This window comes from Apaloderma vittatum, unplaced genomic scaffold, assembly GCF_000703405.1.
Source record: "Apaloderma vittatum isolate BGI_N311 unplaced genomic scaffold, ASM70340v1 scaffold6462, whole genome shotgun sequence".
In the NCBI taxonomy this organism is placed as follows: Eukaryota; Metazoa; Chordata; class Aves; order Trogoniformes; family Trogonidae; genus Apaloderma; species Apaloderma vittatum.
In genome coordinates, this window is record NW_009704095.1 from 51,466 (window position 1) to 71,534 (window position 20,069).

At 36.6% G+C, this 20,069-nt stretch overlaps 1 protein-coding gene across 2 annotated transcripts in view; it reads right to left on the reverse strand.

The window, feature by feature from the left end:
* Positions 1–19,243, reverse strand: part of ZDHHC14 (zinc finger, DHHC-type containing 14) — a 49,259-nt gene extending 30,016 nt beyond the window's left edge. The window contains exons 1-3 of one of the 2 annotated variants that reach the window (XM_009864894.1): positions 19,233–19,243; positions 17,411–17,583; positions 6,261–6,419 (exon numbers count right to left, since the gene is read on the reverse strand). In XM_009864894.1, the coding sequence (XP_009863196.1) occupies positions 6,261–6,419; positions 17,411–17,513 (262 nt within the window). In that variant the 5' untranslated portion in view covers positions 17,514–17,583; positions 19,233–19,243. Of the gene's footprint in view, positions 1–6,260; positions 6,420–17,410; positions 17,584–19,232 lie in introns of those variants that run through there. The other variant, XM_009864896.1, reaches the window with a different exon arrangement.
* Positions 19,244–20,069: the final 826 nt, after the last annotated feature.

The following is a 20,069-nucleotide window of genomic DNA, read 5'->3' on the forward strand; positions in this document are numbered from 1 at the left end:
ATTACAGCTCAACCAACTGGACCAGCATTACTCAAAAATACTTTTGATAGTAGCAGTACAACATAGGACTACAAAGTCCATTGTTGAGGATACACACTGAGCAATTATGTAGAGATATCAACACATCTGCACATATTTATAATGATGACAATTACAGCTTCTGGTAGGACTATGATGTCATGATATGACCACATCTATTCAGGCTTCCTGACGATATTTTGTATGACAAATAGTACTTTCAGAATTTGTTGCTCTTGAAACATTCAGGAAACAAATGTATTTTGGTCGTTTTTATTTTTAAAAGTCCATATCTGGAACACTTTTCATTACAAAGGTAATTATTTTCTTCTCTAGCAGTCCAATACCAAACAGCCTGCTAAGGCTGTATTTGCTTTTTTAAATGTGTATAAGGGGTTTTGTAAGCCCTTTACAATCAGCTGACAATTTCACATAATTAATAAAAATTCTTGTATCCACTATTCATAACATTCCTAAAACCAATCCTTAGCTCAGATGTTCAGTTCCACTGACTGAAGTCATCACTCCTAAGAAAATTATTTAATCATGTTTAAAAAACACACTGATGGGACTTGCCATCAATTGGCAAAAGCAATCAAATACATGGATCAATTTAACTTACACAACATTCACCTGTGTGACAGTCATTCCACTGACAATGCCTTCAGTGTTACTTTTGTGGGATGAAATCAGAATAGAAATACATGAAAAAAGTGGTGAATAACAAAAGACCAACTGCAAGTTACATTTATATGCATGTTGATGCTATTTTGAAACATCTGTTATGGACAATGCACAATGGATCCTTTAAATTACAGAGCTAAATTACTCTGCTCCCAAAACAAAGCACCCGAAGAAAACCAAATGGAACAGAAAGAGCCTTCTAGTTTACGTTCGGGAAATACTCACCAATGGTTTACTCCAGGTAACATTCTGGACACTACAATAATCCCTACAAAGTGACGCAAACTGAAACAGCAATGTAACACTGGAAACGGTGGTTCTCTATTAAACTAAGAATGTGCATGGATATCTACAGGAAAAAATTAATCAGAAACACAAACACATAATAATACCCAACAAATATTTCACATGCACGATCATATAAATACTGTATCAGACAGTTAAGCTATTTGGGTGGGTTTTTAACGAATAAAATCAGGTCCAGTGTTAATTTTTTTCCATGCTAATCAACTTCAACAGTGGCAGACTAATGTTATTTATAAAAAGAAAAAAAACATGCTTAACAATAAAAATAGCAATTGATTTATTAGGAAAACATCCAGCCATTGCCCTAGGATAGCTCATAATAAATAAGCTATATTGTCACATACTTCACTTCACTGCTACCTCCAGTGATAAATGTTGGCTAATTAAAACCAAATCCCTTGACTGTGTGCACATTAATGGTGACATTTTCGGGGCAGGAGCAGCAGTTTAGAACGACTGCTTTTTAATAGGTATAAAGAGTGCACAGGAAAGGACCTCATAGCTTAACAATCTTTCCTTACATATCTATTCTTGTCGATACAATACCTTCACACTCTGGGAACCGAGCAAGTGCCAGACACACACTCAGCTGTGGAAGAAGAAACTTAAATTCCCAACTTGTCCCTAGGGGAAGCGTAGTATCCTTACCAGGGATCAGCATCCAGAAAATTCATGGATTTGTTAGTCTTTTCTACTTTAAAGTACTTTTTAAAACACACTTCTGTCGCTGCCTTATATCTACCTTTAAATTCCTTAACCATCTTTCAAATAATTACTGAACCAAATGTAAATATTTGTTGATTTTCTTCGGTTCCTTCGTTTCACTTCAAGAGACCTGGAGCTAAGGTTTACAAGGATCAAAATGAAGTAAAAATTTTACTCTCTTCATTGCAGAAAAAGTAAGGAAAGAAATAGTAAAGGTCATAAAAAGGAACTGAAAGAAGGAAGGGAGATAATAAGGTAATGAAGGAGTGCCACAGAATAGAATTAAAATCCAGCAAAACAAAGCCCTGACACACTGATTATAAAGGATCACAAATCCTGGGAAAATTACTCTCAAACAGAGTGTCAATGTTATAAACCCCAAACTGTTACAATGTCACCTCTCAGCCTGTTTTTGAAGTAAGCCATGTTCTCCAGACTGGACAATGGTGGTATCTGAAGTGACTACAGGGAAGAGCTTGCCAGAGAACACAGTGGTAATTCTCATTCTTTGTCTTACAGTGCATGTATTACATGCTATGTTTGATTTAATAATGAATTTCCTATTCGGAGAAAATAAATTTACAACACTAGTGCCTAATCTGGGGAACTACTTTTGAAAGCAATTACTTTATCCAAACCATTGGGTACATAACACATTGTATTTTCAAAACAATAAATTAATGTAGTCTGGCTGAGACCAAAACGAAAAGACAATGCCTGTCATTTCCTGGCAGAAGTGCTTTACAGAAGCCATCGTTTAACGAGAAAGGAGGTGTCTGTTGGCTTCTGATAGAAATTTTGAAAGAAAATATGCTGTGTCAAAATCTTGACACTTGGTCTCATGTTCAGGATCTAAAGAAAAGCAATCACGCTTACAAGTGAGAGGAATCTTATCTCCTACAGAAAACAGAAGCATAGTTAGAAAATGCCAGTATGGTACATGCACCTTCAGCGCTACCGGCATCCTTGTTCCTCTGATCTTAGCATGCTGTTCTCATGTTAATCAGTGAACTCTGAAAAATCAAATTAAACACTTCAGAGTTAAGTTGTGACAGTCAATTTCAAAAATTTGAGCTTTGAGTCTTTTGCTGGGGAAAAAAAAAGTGTTGAAAGAAACACACTGAAACTGGAGAAGCTATCTTCATCAGTCACAAACTTACAATAAACAGGTTTTGAAACAAATAAAAAGGCCATATTCTCTTACATTAATATAAATGGTGGCTCTCTTCTCCCACCACATTGCATTTTTACCTTAGTGTAAATCAGTTACTTTGTTTGATATGAATGCAAGGAATCAATATGAATGCAAGGAATCAATATGAATGCAAGGAAGGCTATAGAGATTTAGATTATATGACAAAGCTGATTTACTGATTGCTAATCATTCACTGTTTCTTGTTAGTCATTTGGTACTATATTTAAATATTTAAATAGTTTGCAAACAGTCAGCTGCTTCTTGTTCAGCTTTTATTATAGAAATCAAAACAAAAATTAGTTATTAAAACTAAACAAAAAGAAATTACACAGTTGATGTTGAAATGACCAAAAATAAAGACCAAAATCATTTGGTCATTTCAGAAGCAAGCCGAACCATTGGTTTCTTACTAGCAGAACACAGCACAATCAAAACTTCTTGTCAAATCCTAGCAATAACTAGCTTGAGCTCATAACTTGTGTCTGCTGTGGTTATTCATTTTTTAAGTCTTTATCTCTTATGTTTAAGCGTACGTTGTTTCAAATTTCTTTATAAGTTTTAAAAAACATAATGGTACATAGAACGTCCTCGGAGGGCTAACTTCCAAATGCTATTCACAAAGGCAGTTAAAGAAAGCAAGTCAGGAATATACCCAAGATATTTACCTCAGGGAACACTTATTCAATCACATTTTTGAAGGTATTGCACAAATGCTACAAACTACATTTCTACGAAAATCCAAATTTTTCTGGATATTATACTATGAAAATACTGTAAAGCTGAAAGAGTTTGAAGTATTACTATGAGTAAGTAAAACCTGTTTGTTTATTTAAAAGCTATTTTTTCACATTTTTATCTATATACCATAGCTGTTTATTAAAAAAAGAGTGATGAAATTAAAGTCAGATACAAGATCAAGTAACACATGCTTAGCAGACAAATAGAAATTAAAGATTAATTCAAAAGAAGTAAAAATGATTAAATTTTTGTATGTACTTACACATTTTAAATGCTGCTAAGAATTCCTTACAGAAAGAAAAGTATCAATAGGAAATACAGAATGAAAGAACCTCTCTTTCATACTGCATTTGTTTGCCCAGTATTATGAAACACCTCTAGGTAAAAGCAGCATACTGTTCTTTTCTGAGCAGTGAGTGCTGGTTTGAAGAAAGATTCCATTCCTCATAAACTTAGTTAGTTTTTAACTATGCAGGAAAAGCTTCAGGAACTATGTAGTAAAAAGGAACACATACCCATAGTGGTAATGAGTTTCAATTGTAAGTAACTTACATATCGGTATGCGTGTCAAACAAGTATTTTTGCATTGGTTTAGTTATATCTGTAAGAAACCAGTAAATGACAGTGGCACAACAACACGCATTGCTATTAATCACAAACTAAAATTAAAAAAAAAGCATCATTATACAGACAATCCTAAGGGTGCTGGTAAACTGCATAACACATTCTAATTAAGTGTACGTTCTAAATTTTCCACAAGCACATGAGCAATCTGATTGTTTTGACACATTTTTCACATAAAATTAGTTGCAGGTGCTTGTAGATTTCACTTTTTGCATTCAATACACCTGAATATTTATATAACAAACACTTCTATCTAATGAGGAAACAAAAGTACTATGCAATGTACCCTGAAAAAGTCACAGTTTACTGTAATTCCCATTACATACATTGAAGAGAAAATCACAACAAATTAATTCCAATAAATGGATGGAATTATTTTAAAACAAAAAAAAGTGCATGAGGAAATTAAAATGATCGTACTTATTCTATGAGCAGAAAAGACTAATCTTCTTGGATACAATTATCACGTGATTCATTTGCTCAGACTCTTTTCTGATACACATTCATAAGAATTCACAACTGTTGCGTCACCACAGACATAATCAGAAGACAAAGATTAAGTTGTTTCCTCACCATCATTAATTTTAAGTTTCACAGAGTAGGTTTTTCAAATTTAGTATTAAAAGGACACAATCAGATTAACCTGCAGAAAAATCCTTCATAACAGTTTATTAAAATCCCTGAAACGTGATTTTACAATAAGCCTCAGTATGTGTTTGCAGAAGTTGTTCTTATTTAAGCACTCTCAGCAAAGACAATAGCCTCTAACTTCTATTTACTGCACTGGTCAACAACTGCATTTTCATATTATCAGGTTTACTGAGCAATACCATAGCACTGTAATGTCTCAGGCTACGCATCTGATATATTTTCAGAAAAATATTATGTCAATGGCAATTCATAAACTTGCCAAGCTCGATAGCTTCTAAAACACTTACAAAATTCTAACACATCAGAAAAAATTATTTACCGAAGCAACCATCCACAGATACCAATCAATTGTTTAGGTCCAAAAGTTTAAACTTCTCATTCTGATATAAGTGCACTCCGTAAATGAGTATCATCTAAACATGATACTAATACTTCCAATGACTGCTTTGTATCTAAAAATATCACTACTGGATGCTGCAATTACATTTCTCAGCTGGAGACATCTTTCTACATTATTTTCTTGAATGCATAAGATCCAGGCTCAACAGTGTGCTAATCAGTTGCACTAAACTCTAAATGTGATCCAATCAACTACAAACCACTCAGATTTGATTGGTGGGTTGGCTGTGGTTTTTTTCGGTTTGCTTTTAAATGCAAGTATATCTTAATCACTTTGTCTGCCCTCCAAAGAAAATAGTCATGAAAAAAGACAAGATGTTCCGAGGAAGAAAAAAAACCCTGCATCATTACCGAATATCCTTAGGCCCTGACAACATCTACTTATTCTCAGAATAGCATGCTTGCTCCATAATTTCTTACGGATTCTAACTTTAAAGTTTCTAGCCTTAAAACTGTTCAAAGGTAGGAATTACCTACACTGTGTATTCTGGTCACAGTGCAAGCCTTAACCATTAGAACTGTGCCTTACAGTCAGTCTGTAATGAACTGGAGAAGCATTTCCTTGCCCTCAATTTACTTTGGTGAGGGAAAGAATTCCGAGACTGCCTTAAAGCTTGGTTCTTTGCACTGGGAAGTTCATCACACATACAAGGCAGCCCTATTTGAACTCGGTGTGCTCTTTGTCTTGCAGAGTAGGTCAGGAAAGATGTAAAGATCGGAAATTTTAGATTAGCAAAAACTATCTGTTTGACCAAATCTCTCTGCCTCCTTAACATTCTTAGCATTTAACAGAGATTGTAGGAAAGAAGGCTGAACACAGCAAGTGACCTCAGGAGCCATCTTGTCACTAACTCTGCTTTTTTCCTCTCCTATACCAAAAGTATCTGTAACAATATATAAGCTACTAAAGTGAACATATGCCATATGTTTTTTCACTCACCTACACAGTTATCGCAAAGGCTGCAATGTGAGGCACGAGGTGGGCGGAAAATCTTGCAAGTAAAACAGTATTTTAGTTTCACTGTCTGTCCATTGATGATCACTTCTTTTGTTCTGGGAGGTGGGCGATATCCTCCTGAACTGGAGCCATTTGCAATATCTAAACACGGAAATACAATGCATTAAATTTTTCACGTGGGCTCTTGTGCTCAGAACTGCCCTTGATGGCAATCTATACCAAGTTTGAAATTTATATTAACTGACATCAACAATTTTTTTCTCTTCTCATTCTCTTAAAATAACAGGTAGCAAAAAGACAGTTAATTACAAATAGCAACGGTAGCAAATCAATTTGAGTTAAAGGAACAACCCAAATTCTCAAATACTGACAGCTACCTTGATCCCAAAACTCTCATAACCTCTGATAGTTCATAGAGAATACATTAAAGACAACTATATCTACCAGTTCAGGATGGTAAAACTTAGACAAGTTATCTTTAGGATTTTGCTAATATTTTAGAATTCCTGTGGTAACAAAATGTCGCTCTAGAAGTGTTGCACAAATTCTACAACCTAGTATAGAATCTGCACATTTACTTGTGCACCAGCAGCTCTTCATTAGAGCTTGGCATACGGTACAAAATAAGATCAGTTGTCGCTTTGAGATCTCTTAAACGCTGTGATACAACAGAGCACATTCAGAATAGTATTGCATAGCTCTTGTATTTCCCATCACCCCATTTTGTACAAGCAGTAGTCTTTTGGCTTTTGATTTTTTGCTTTTGTTTTATTTTAGGACATCAGCAATCATTTTTTCAGCAACTAAAGGACTGACTAAGCTAAATTGTTAAAGTTCAATTTTGGCCTTTAAATACACCCAAGTTGAGCTACACTCTGAAAGCTGAACACGTAGAAGTGGTACCTTTTTCTCAGTTTATCTGTTCTTGAGTAATCATACTCAAATAAAACCACAGAAGTTAAAACAAACCCTAAATTATTACTCTTGGACAGGCAGAACAGCGAGCACAATAGGAAAGTAAAATAAATTATCTTCAAATATATGAATGAAACTACATTTCAAAGTCACAGTCACCTGTTAAACCATTAGTTGTCCACTTCCATGTTGACCAAGCATGGGGCCATATGACAGGTTACTAAAAGATCCATTACTTGTAGAGCTCAAATTGTTAGAATTACCACTCACAACCACAATTTCTGCCAAGTCTGCAGATATATTTGCACAGCCTACAAACTACACATTTTCCATGGGGGCAACCAGAAAGCCTCCTTCCTAGCAAGATATTCAAATTAGTGACATGACAGGAAAGGTATAATTACATAATCCCTTAGATTTGTCAGCAAATCTAGCTTAAGTTCTCATCTGCAACATGCTCACCCACTCCATAAATATGCATCAATAAAACTATCTGTGGGACAGCACTGTGAACTTGATCTTTGAAGTAACTGGACTTCAAAAACTCTTGGAGAAGATGGTGAAAGGAGTGGAGCAATAGCTGAGAACGATGGAGTCATGGTGCGAAGTTCTTAAACATCCCTCAAGAGAGTGAAATGGCAAACACTGAAGAAACAGCAGCTTAAAAGCAGCCTGCTAGGCCCTGATGAGGTTAGACCTTTGCTTGTGTTGGAGTTAACACCTGCAATGTTCCTGTGATGCTGGGATAGGTCCTATGATCTGCATGTAGAAGGATGGATTACCATGACTCCCATAACAACCCATCATAAAGATTTTCACCTTAGAGTCAATAGTACTTGACAATATTTTTCATTAAATAAGTGTTGCATTACAAGCTACTAGTGTATTTACATACTGAAGCACTACTAGGCAATAAAAATTGTTAACGTGCAATATGGACATTACCTTAAGTTTCCTTTTTTGTTGTTTTTTTTCAGTTACATTGTTTGAAAGAAACTCGAATGTGATTTTAAAGCACTATAACAGATACGAGAGCTTGATGAGGTCAATAAAAATGATGGCTGTGCTGCCACTCAGCAAGACCTAGACAGGCTGGAGAGTTGGGCAGGAAGAAATTTTACGAAATACAACACGGGCAAGTGCAGAGTCTTGCATCTGGGAAAGAACAACCCCATGTGCCAGTATAGGTTGGGGACTGACCTGCTGGAGAGCAGTGTACGAGAAAGGGACCTGGGGGTCCTGGTGGGCAACAGGATGACCATGAGCCAGCAATGCACCCTTGTGGCCAGGAAGGCCAATGGCATCCTGGGGTGTATTAGAAGGGCGGTAAGCTAGTAGGTCAAGGGAGGTCCTTCTCCCCCTCTACTCTGCCCTGGTGAGGCCACATCTGGAATATTGTGTCCAGTTCTGGGCCCCTCAGCTCAAGAGAGACAGGGAACTGCTTGAGAGAGTCCAGCGCAGAGCCACCGAGATTATGAAGGGAGTGGAACATCTCCCTTGTGAGGAAAGGCTGAAGGAGCTGGGTCTCCTTAGCTTGGAGAAGAGGAGGCTGAGGGGTGACCTCATTCACGTTTATAAATATGTAAAAGGGGATTTTCAGGAGGACAGAGCCAGGCTCTTTTCAGCGGTGTCCAATGACAGCACAAGGGGGAACAGGTGCAAGCTAATACATAGGAGGATGCATAAAAACATCAGGAAAATCTTTTTCCCTGTGTGGGTGACAGAGCACTGGCACAGGCTGCCCAGGGAGGTTGTGGAGTCTCCTTCTCTGGAGACATTCAAAACCCGTCTGGACGCGTTCCTGTGTGACCTACTGTAGGTGATCCTGCTCTGGCAGGGGGGCTGGACTAGATGATCTTTCGAGGTCCCTTCCAACCTCTAACATCCTGTGATTCTGTGCATTTAATTTCCTCAGGTTATAGTAGAAACCATTTTTAATTTGCTTGCATAACAGTTTATTTAACTCAAACTGATGTTTTTGATTTTTGCATTCTAATTCAGAACTAAGCTGAAATGTTCTTTTGAGGGCATAGCACAACTGTGGTTATACTGTTTAAAGCTTTACAGAAACACAGATGATTCTTATATCCAGAAAACAGGGAAGAATTTCTTATAGTTCAGAGATTACACTAAAAAAACTTCCATGTTTACAACGTAAACTTCATTTTCTGTAGAACAAGTTATGAAAGGCGGCAGGAAATGCTGAAATAAGTAACTTGCAGTACCATTACAGATCTATGTAAGACAATACATTTTTGGGGGAGAAAACGACCATAGTAAGTTTTTGTTATTAAAAATCCACTATAGCTTCTTTTTAGTTACTACCACTGAAAAAGATAAATATATTTTAATGCACTGTACTTTTGGTGACATTGTCACTGGCAGGCTTGCAATACTCTTAGTCCTTCTATAAGTCCATGGCCTTTACAAAACACAGTATTAGACCCATTTCTGACTGAGATAGTCTGATCAAGATAGACAAAAGTATGAACAAAAATGGAGCTCTTTATCCAATAAAGTATTTAACATATGCATGCATAACACATCCATTAATAAACCAATAATTTCCATTTGATACTCACAGTCAAATTATGTGTGGAGTTGCCAAAAATACTAATGAAGCCTGAATTTTACATAGGTGTAGCTTTTTATACTGCTAGAAATGCTGATGCATTGCATTTCCTTAAATATCACTAATATTTCAGATTTTCTTCTTTTACATAACCATTGAAAGAAAATTACTTTAATTAGTCAAGGTGAATTGTTTAAAAATAAAACCAGTCTTTTTCATAATGAAATATTTTTGGATAAAAAATGCCCATTAACTAAAACCAGTACTTTCTCACCTTTCAAGAAGTTCAAAAAGTATTGATTTTTATTTTAAAATGGGCACTGGCTGAATCTCAAAGGCAACCCTTCTCTTCTCTGGCAGAGAAGGGAGACTATTGGTCAGGCCATCATACTTACAACACTGGTTTTCTAAGAGGATTTCCTTCCAAACCTTTGCAGGCAAGTTCAAGTTCAGAGGGACAGCAAATCCTAGCTCATGGAGGAAAATTAATCTCCAAATCCAACGATAAAAGCTGATGCCAATGAAATTACTGAAAAAAAAAGTCTTGCTGACTTTTAATTCACAATCCTAAACTGCATAATCAAAGCCCCAAATTCCAGTCTTTCTGTTTATTAATTTTCTGGAAACAAGCAACAGGATAAGGTCAAATGTGCTTAGTTTTAATGAGATTCATCTAACCTAAATGTGCTAATCATGTCCTTGTCTCACAGTGATTTTTCAGATGGCAATTAGCCTTCAGTTGTACTGTTCATACTTGGATTCCAACACAATAAAATCTTTTACTATATGCAGTCCCCTTAAGGCACAAAAATTTAACCTTTACAGAATCACTTTCCCCAAGTAAACCTGCGTTTGACCACTACTTTTTACATTTTTCTCTTCCAAACCACTACTGAAGTAGTAATGCAAGTGATTTTGCAAAAAGCGTAAATTTTATCCACTAATGAGATTGCCTTCTATCCTTTTTGCTCTGACAAATTTTATAATTTCTTTAGCAGCGTTAAGTGTTCATGCACTAGATGGGGCTCCAGCTTTCTTATTTCCTTATTACAAAACCCCCAAACAAACAATCCATACCCTTGTAGAACCAAGACACCTGAACTGCTGCAAGAAAGTCCAAGTATTTAATGGAGATACAGCACAGACTAGTAGCCTTCTAATATGACAACAAACTCCACCTAGATCTCTCAAATGATTATGATGAAAACAAATGGGAGGTGCTGCTTAGACGAGACACAGAGGCCGGAATTTTATATACATATCACCAGGATTCTCCCACTCAATCAAGCATTTGCTTTTTTTGTCAATTTTCCTAAGATCCTAGGACAAATAGTCTCTAGAAGGTCTCTTCACAAACTTAAAAATCATACCATGCAAGGTTTGCTGTTAGCTTTAAAGGGACACAATTTCAATCTTCCCACAATATTGTTAGAGAACTTAGTAACCTGAAGTTGGTGTAATGCTTCCTGCTAAGAAAAACAGATAATGCAATGAAAAAAAAAAATATATATCTTACCTAAAGCTTTGGAAGAACATACACACACACAAAAAAGCCTGCAAAGAATGTCTTCCTCTGTGCTAAAAATCTAAATCTACCCAAATCTAAGCTACATGCTTAACAACAGGAGGCTACAAGAGAAAAGAGTAATTTATTTATTTTTTAATGGGAAAAGAACTTCAATAAAGTTTCCTTGTTTCCAGACAGTAACCTCAGGGGCAAACAATACTGGGAGCCTGGCTTAGACTGAAACCATCAGCTGCTAACTGCATTCTTCACATAATTCTTCATCTGATAGCCAACAAGAGATACTGTTGCTCCTGACTTTGAAGACTTATTGCCTGGATTCCAGAAAAACCTATGGATTCTTTTCTTAAGAAGAACTGCATCATCTTCTTGAAGTCTAAAACTTTACATGAAGGGTATTCTCGGTCCCAGAAAGAAATGTAATTTTTAGTGATTTGCTGAGAGAAAGAAGCATAGAGAATAGTTTTCTCCAAGACTCATGTAACGCACAAGATAATTTCACTAAATTTATACTAAGAATGTTGTTTAAAGCACACGGTAGTGGGTATGACTGTAAGCCTATCAAACTGGTATCCTACATTTGGAGAGAAAGCAAAACATACTCAATGTCATACCCGCAAGCAGTATGTATTCGTTCAGGCTACTGTCAGTTCTATGACACACCTGTGCTGTGGCACAGCTTCAATTTTATAAGGCTCTGAGAAAATCAAATTGTGCATTTCAAAGCAAATGAAAGACAGCTCAGAAATTGTGGAGAAGTCTCAAATGAAGTCTTGAGCATCAATGAAAATCAGAGACCCAAGACAGAACCAACTTCTAGAGAAGGCATATTGCTGTATATATCTAATATACTGAGTTCAGAGTTCTTGAAAAGGCAAAGGAAAACAAGTAGAAACTGTGAACTGGCCTGAGCTGGTTGAACAGAATAAATTAGGAAGATATACATAAGTTTAAGACAGTTATACTGAAGTAAAATCAAAAGCACTTCCTTGCTACAGATGGGTCTTTTTAAGGCTAGAAGGATAAATAACACTGATCGTCTTTTTATTTATCTGCATCATGCATCCTAAGCAAAAAAATATCCAATATTGTGGAAGAATTGTACATCTTGTACACATCAAATAGACAAATGCATTCCCATCAATGAAATCGATTCCCCTGGGTTTGGTTATCCTTTTAAGCCTTCATATTTAGAAGTTTATTATCCTATAACCATTCTTCCACTTGAGGTGACTTCACACTAAAATAGAAGAGACATATAACTGCAAAGAGGTTACAAAATAAGGCTGCTCTTAGTTTTCATGTTCCCGCAGAAACAACAATCACTCTCTAATACTGTATGTGTGATTGCAGAGCCTGTGCTTATATGCACCATGGAAAGTATGCACCTATCATTGGGGTTGCTCCAGCTAAAGGACTTGTCGATTTTCATTAAAGTTATAACTGAAGTAAAAATATTATATCATCGAGTTTAATTTCCCACTTAGAGAAAAGTAAAAAATAAAAAATAAAAAAGCAAAAAAGATACCCTGCTGCATTTAACTGAGATTATAGCACTTTTAAAGCAAATAACCCTACACAAAAAACAGTGATTTTGCATTACACAAGCCTCATGCATCTAGCTGCTTTTGTTCCGTTAGATGAAAAAATGCTAGAGTTTAGGACCTATGGTATTCTACTCTCTGAAGTCGAATACACAGATTTGTTAAATACTTTCTTACAGGTCATGTTTTCTAGACTTCTCTGTTTTGCTGCCTTTCTCTTGAGTTTCCACACACAGAGCCAAAAACTAGACAGTGAACTGAACCCTCATCATCACTGGATATTGCAGAATGTCACTTCTGTTTTATGCAATAACTTTTCTAATACATCTCAAAAAGAATTTCCCTGTATTGTCATGATAGCATAGTGACTCTGTTTGCAGATAATACTCAAGTGCTCTTTTACTATATCATTCAATAGTTGGCTCCCTTTTTGTTAGTATGTGATTTCCATTTGTAATTAATCATGCATTTTATACTTATTGCCTAAATTTGCTGGGAGTATTTAGAATATATTGGGGGGGGGAAAGCTAAGTGCTTGTAAATTCCCTCAACTCAGAGTGAAGAGCATCAACTCAGAGCATCAACTTCAGAGTGAAGCATACTGCCTTTCTCTTGAGCCCACAATCAGTCTCAGCAAGATCCTACTTGCTCACTTACTGTCTGTCACTAGAGTGGCGTTCCAGAAAGTTTCTCATTGACTTTGTGGCAATTTCATCGACACTTTATTTCCAAAATTTATACAGAAAGAATCCTCTGCAAGACAATATGAAGAACACTATTACAGTCAAAATTTAGCACATCTGTTTCTTCTTTTCCCACCAAGACAGTTAATCTTTTAATGAGTAACATCAATTCGGGTACACTTGATTTGCTCTTGAAATACATTGTTGCTTGTTTTGAGTCTTAAATGGCCATAAACACTCCCTGCCAGTTCCAGTTCTTCCTATTGGATCATTTAGCAGTTGGCTCTGTGTCCTTCCAGACAGAGAATAGTTCCTAGCAACAGAATAGACAGATTTCTATTAAAGTAGAATACTAGATAGACAGATATAGATACAGTATAGTAGACTGACAGATTTTTCTTTTTAATTACTACTACTCTCCCTCTTTTTACCTGCACTTCCTATCAGCTGGCAAGAAATGTGAAAGTTCTCTTCTGAGATCAAAGCAGAGTGCCAAATCCTTCAGATTGCCCTCTGCTATTGAGTTAACTTCTGGATTTCTTTACTGCAAAGCATGGGTTAACTGTTTACAAACAAATTCCGAACACTCCAGTGCTGTAGGGAAACTAAGGATGTTGCATTTCAGCATAACTGGGTTTATTGGAGACTGCTGCAGTCAAGCACTTAGGGCAAGGAACCTGACACTCCTACCACCTCCACAAGAAAGACAGGTCACCTGCCCAACCCAAAGAAAGAAAAAACTTTGAGGAAATCCCATCACAGAAACACAAGGTGAGTAAAAAGCAGAGTGGAAAGAAGGATCAGAAAAAGAGGAAGGAGGAACAGACAACAAATGATGCAACCAAGTAGGATCCAGATAAGAGCCAGAAAAGCAAGGCTGAACAGAAGTACAGGAAGGACAGGGCAGAACTCAGGGTGTATATACCTAACAGATGCAATACAAATAAGAGGCAGAAAAGAAACCCAGAGTGGACTCTAAGCACCAGGAAAACACAGGATTCTCCAGAAACAGGAACTCAAATCCAACAAACATTTCAGAACAAACCATAGGAACTTGGTTTTGTGTCGAGGCCTTAATAACAAGAAGTGCATCGTCATAGTACTGCATTCTGCCTTACCTGTCTAGGTTGTCATTACTCAAAGAACAACTTACTGCTCCTTTTCGGGGTTTTTTTGTGCATGTCTTTATAACCACTGAATTATGAAAATAACTTATTTAAGTCACTTTCTATGCTAATTAGCAAGCATTCAAAATACCTCATCCTTCAAATGTAACCAAGAACACACTCCATTAATATTTATAACCTGTGTATATGTCTGCCATTCTATAAGAACAGAGAATTAAACCACACATCATAAAAACTCTAATGTGACTATTACACCATGTCTATTTCAAAACCATAGATACAATTTAATCTTGCATATATGGGTACTGGATTTGGAAACAAAGGAATTAATTTGCTGTGGTTAAATTGCAGAAAATCCCTTAATAAAAGCATATTTAAAACATGATTTACAGAACACTCAAGATTTCACCAAGTAACTGGATGTAGTAGTGAAGCACATGTGTCATAGCAAGATAACCAAATCCTAATACCTTCTCTTCAACAACTCACTTGCAATCTTACTTAGCAGACCATCATCATTATCTTTATACGTAATTACTGAAAAGGTACATTTCCATTAGAAAGCCCATCTGTTTTACATAAAAAGAATAGGTTATACAAATTTTTGTTCCAAAGAATTTTTCCCCAACTGCACCACCATTATTATTGGCAGACAATCAGCAAGTAAATTTCAGTAGCAGCTCCATTAATGGATTTTAATTTCATTTTCTGCCTAAGGGACTCAAGAAATTCAGAAAAACAGAAACACAAATGGAAAAGTACATACCGAGATGATAGCTAACATAGGTCAGTATGTAGATGGATAATACAATTCAGCATCTTACCCTCCTCTCTGATCCTTTTTCAAACACATGACACAGCTTTCCACTGTTCAGGAAGTCTTTGCTTCATTAATTTTCAAACAGTTTAAAGAATTACGAATATGATTTTTCTAGAGCTGAACTATGAGCCACAAGCGGCACGATTGGAAACGCCACACGTGTCTTTCTCATCTAAACTGACAACCACCTGTTTCACTCCGCGAACTGTTCTCAGTAAGGGAAGCAACAAGTGTGTCCTTACTTTAATCAGTTAAGATAATTTTCCTCAAATACGTTTTTCTTCATATACAGTTATGCTCCAGCTTTTCCTTACAATGATCTCACATGATAGTAGCAATAAATTATTCTCTTAATCATCAATACTTTTCTCATTACAGAGAAAAAAACCCACACAAAACAGAGTACCAGCAGTAACAAAAGCCCAATGATTTGTCTGCAAGTCTTGCTTCTAACCAACTTTGAAGTTTTACCCTTAGCCAAAAATAGGTTCAAAGAAAACAGTTAATATAATGGATGAAAGAAAGATGGTTGGTCAACAGGGTCAGACACAAATGCCTTCCCCTCTCATAGTCCTGGTTTAAACATGTCTCATGAGTGCAGACTCTCAGATAGTGTCTTCCTATGATGGTTCAGCGGCTTCCTAACGAGAATTGCTTCTCATGAGGTCCAGCAGTGCCTGACACAACACTGCATTGCTGAGAAGGTAAAAGGCCAGCTTGGACAGCTGGGTTGGTTTTAGGCGTATAGCTGTTACATGTGCTGTTCAGTAGAAATAGGTGATAATATTAAAACAAGCTTGGCACTCATCTAACAATTGTTAAGCTTTCAGTTTAAACTACTTTTAAATGCCAAATTTGATAAAGGTGAAATGTAACTAAAACATATTTTATTTTATTTAGAAAACAGCACTGCTTCCTTTATTAAATGCCTTAAGCAACTCATCAGATACGATAAACATCTACTTTTATTCTTTGGAAACAGTTTAGATTCTATTATTTACTATCAGGAAAGCAGAGACCAGGATGCCAACTGGCAAGTTAAGACTACTTGTGCTTCACCACAAGAGGAGAAAAAACCCAGAGTGCTGGGATTGCTAGAGTGAAGCAGCTAGGAGAGATCCTGGCGACAGTCTTCTGAAGTGTAAAAGTTTAACAGCCATCTAAGTTCTTCAGGTAAATCTTATGGAAGGTTATTTAATCAGAAAGATACTCTTATAATTTCAAATATCTAACAAATGTATTTACCTTCCAATTATAAGGCATTTTACTGGGAACTGCAGTATTGAAACAGGCAAAGAATGTTCACAGCTCCCCAAAGACTGCATTAATAAAACCGAAGAAAAACTCCATTTAAAAAAAACATAGAATATTCATAAGCCGTCACAGTAATTAAAGCAGTAATAAAACTGTTATATGAAAAGCTCTATTTCAAAATGGCTCTTTCTGGAAAACTCTGAATTTTAAACAATTAGTTATCTACAAATTATAACACAATTTTATGATACAAAGGGCCATTCCTTTTTGGCAACATTAATGATGCACCAGCCTGAATCCCATGTTCCTTCCACGCATCTCTACAGAGAGAATACTTTCTTCAGAGGAGGGGAACTTTGTGACTTTTCCCACATTCCCCAAATAGTTCCGAGATGCTTTTTTTCCCCTCTCTCCATCCTTTCCTTCTCAGCTATAAAAATGATGCCATTATAGCAACTTGCACACTTCTGTGCTACACATTACATACTCAGTATTCGATTCTGTTTACTATGTTTCTTGGAGAAGAACTGGTCAACCATCTTTCTACAGGAATCACTGCAACGTCATCAGACATTACATCTTCAGAGCAATTACTGCAGCAAGGATAGGAGTAACTCCTCCCATGAGCAGAGCAGCACACTACCTTCACACAGTACATGCACCCTCGGGAGGAAAGCGAAGAGACAACAGACCTTCAGTGTTACCTATTTGTCTCTCTAGATCTGCTGCTTCATCTGGTGTTGCGCGTGGGAGGACACCAGGATCACTGAAACTAGTACGCAGCAGGGTCCCCATCACGAAAAAGAAAAGAATCCCACCAATTGCAGGTATAGCAGGAGTAATCTTCTCTGACAAATATGGACAACTGGAAGAAGAAAAAAAAGATTAAAAATAATCAGTAACACATGGTGCAACTTGCTCTCAAAAACTCTTTACTGCCAAAAATGCACATGAAGAATTCAAATAGCGTAATCATGACCCCACTATAATACAATACTCAACTACACAAAAAAGAAATTATTATAAGCTTATATATTTGTTCATCTATGGCCAATTACATAAAATAAATCAGGGAGGGGGAGGGGAAATAATCTGAAGATACTCAGTAAAAAAAGCAAAGCACACAATATGATGAAATAAGCCACACTGAAAAATGTAATTAAGTCTATAAAATGAATTTATTATCTATTGCAATGATGATGCTCAAGAATTTACACCTGTGACATATTCCTTCAATAGTCTTAGTATATATCAATATTATAACATCACTACTGATTCTCTTAATCCAGTAATCTATTTCTTGTAATCTAGCAAATTTGTCTACTCATTTACAAGAACAAGTGCAAATGACAGTGTAAAAACCTGCAAACAAATAATCTAGAGGAGTCTAGGGTAACATTAACAGCCCTCAAGGAGGACAAAACCTATACAGTTACCAGATTGACAACGTACATACAGGGCTTAGGAACAGATCACAATTTTAGAAATTCTCCTCTGTGCTTCATGTTTAATGAAATCAAAATGAACAGAATCATTGGAATACAAACAATACACAAAAGTATCTCTTCACAGTTGTGCAAAAGGAAAGGATTACACAGCAGGTCACTCCCATTAATCTGAGTCATACAGTAAGCACTGCAGGAGCATCTTAGAAAACACACAAGCTGAAAACTCTCTTCATATCTCTTGCTTTAAGTAGAGGTAGGCAAAACACAGATGGCTTCATGCATTTCTGATGTCTGCATGAGAAGTCATACAATAAATCTAAACCCAACATAAGCCAAAACCCAACAAGTTCTAGGCCTCAGGCCTTCATCTAAAGCTTCCAGGTATCAATCAAGTTTAATTAACACTGTATTCCTTGTTACTGCTGACCGCCTTAAATGATGATTCAGATGTGCAAGCTTTTGCACTGCAGCTCAGTTAATTCTCAGCAAGTGACGACAATGTCAGCTTCACTGTCCGTCACTTCTGCTGACGGGATGGAGAGAAAATGGAAACACTTTTCATATCAACTACCATGTACCAAGCAATTTATCTCCCTGCATAATCCTGTTAAACGTACTTGGCTGTTTGATTGAACGCCGTGGGTTTCACGGATGCAACGAGTCCAAACACATTACATGGCACATCACACCGTCACTGTGAGTGGAATTCATCTTTCACCTTACATGAATGTAATATTACAGGTGTAAAAAGTTACAAAATATTAAAAAGACAACTGCATATAAGAAAAAGGGCAGAGGACAAGAGATACTGTAGTTTCATATAACGAACAGACTGTTTAAATACCGGGAAACGTAATTCAAATGTACACTTTTAGAAAACCTGCTTTAAAATACCCAGATCCATGAAATCAGTGCTAACTAAAGGGAATAGCAGCAAGACAGCTGGTAGATATAAGCCTTGCTCTCTTCTTGTCTGAGAAGTCAGACAGAATGAACAACCAAAGAGAAGCTTTCATACCACACAAATGTTCTACCGCTCAATTTATTTCATGCCACAAAGGATTACTCAAATCAAAACTCCAGTAATATGCTCAGACAAGAGCACGAATAGGCTGCAAGAATATAGTTTTGAAAGGATTAAGGGGAACATGTACATTAATGAACACTAAATATAGCACTGCGCTATTATTCTTCTATTGCATTATTCATTACACATACCAAAGAAATTGCAACTGTGATGAAGCCTGTTGACCAAACAAGAGCTGTATGTGTGCAAAAGGTATCATGAGATAATCTCAGGGCACCACAGTAGGCACAATCCAGTTTAGACACGTGCCAACACAAAAACTGCAATGGCAACCACTTACACAAATTCTCAGTGATACTGAGAGAATGGAAAATGAAGGGCTATTATGACCATGACATGTTTTGTTTTAACAATAATTCCATTCAATTGGGAATTGGTAGAAAGAACAAATTCCTGTGCTGAACTACTGAGAAAGTCTTGCATTGCTGAAAAGTGATGACTTCATTAAAGTAAAAAAGCACGAAAATGTCTATTTCCGCCTCGCTGAACCAAGACCATCTGCAGTGAAAAAAAAGCCCCTTCCTCTCAAAGCCCTGCACACTCTTCACCATAGGCAAGTATAAGGTAATCTTCTTCACCTAAAGTTGTTTTAAGGGTTTAGCAATTTGTACGTTATCAACTTTGACTTGGAACGACTTTGGCAGTAAAGCAGAGAAGATCAAAGAGCCAATCTTTGGCACTAATAACCAGCTAATGTTCCACCTATTTCAAAATTATTTCAGGCTTAGAAACCAGTCCTTACAGAGATTCAGATAGTAAGCCTAGGCAGATCCATCCAATCCAGTCTGACTTGTGTACAAACAGACCATATAACAT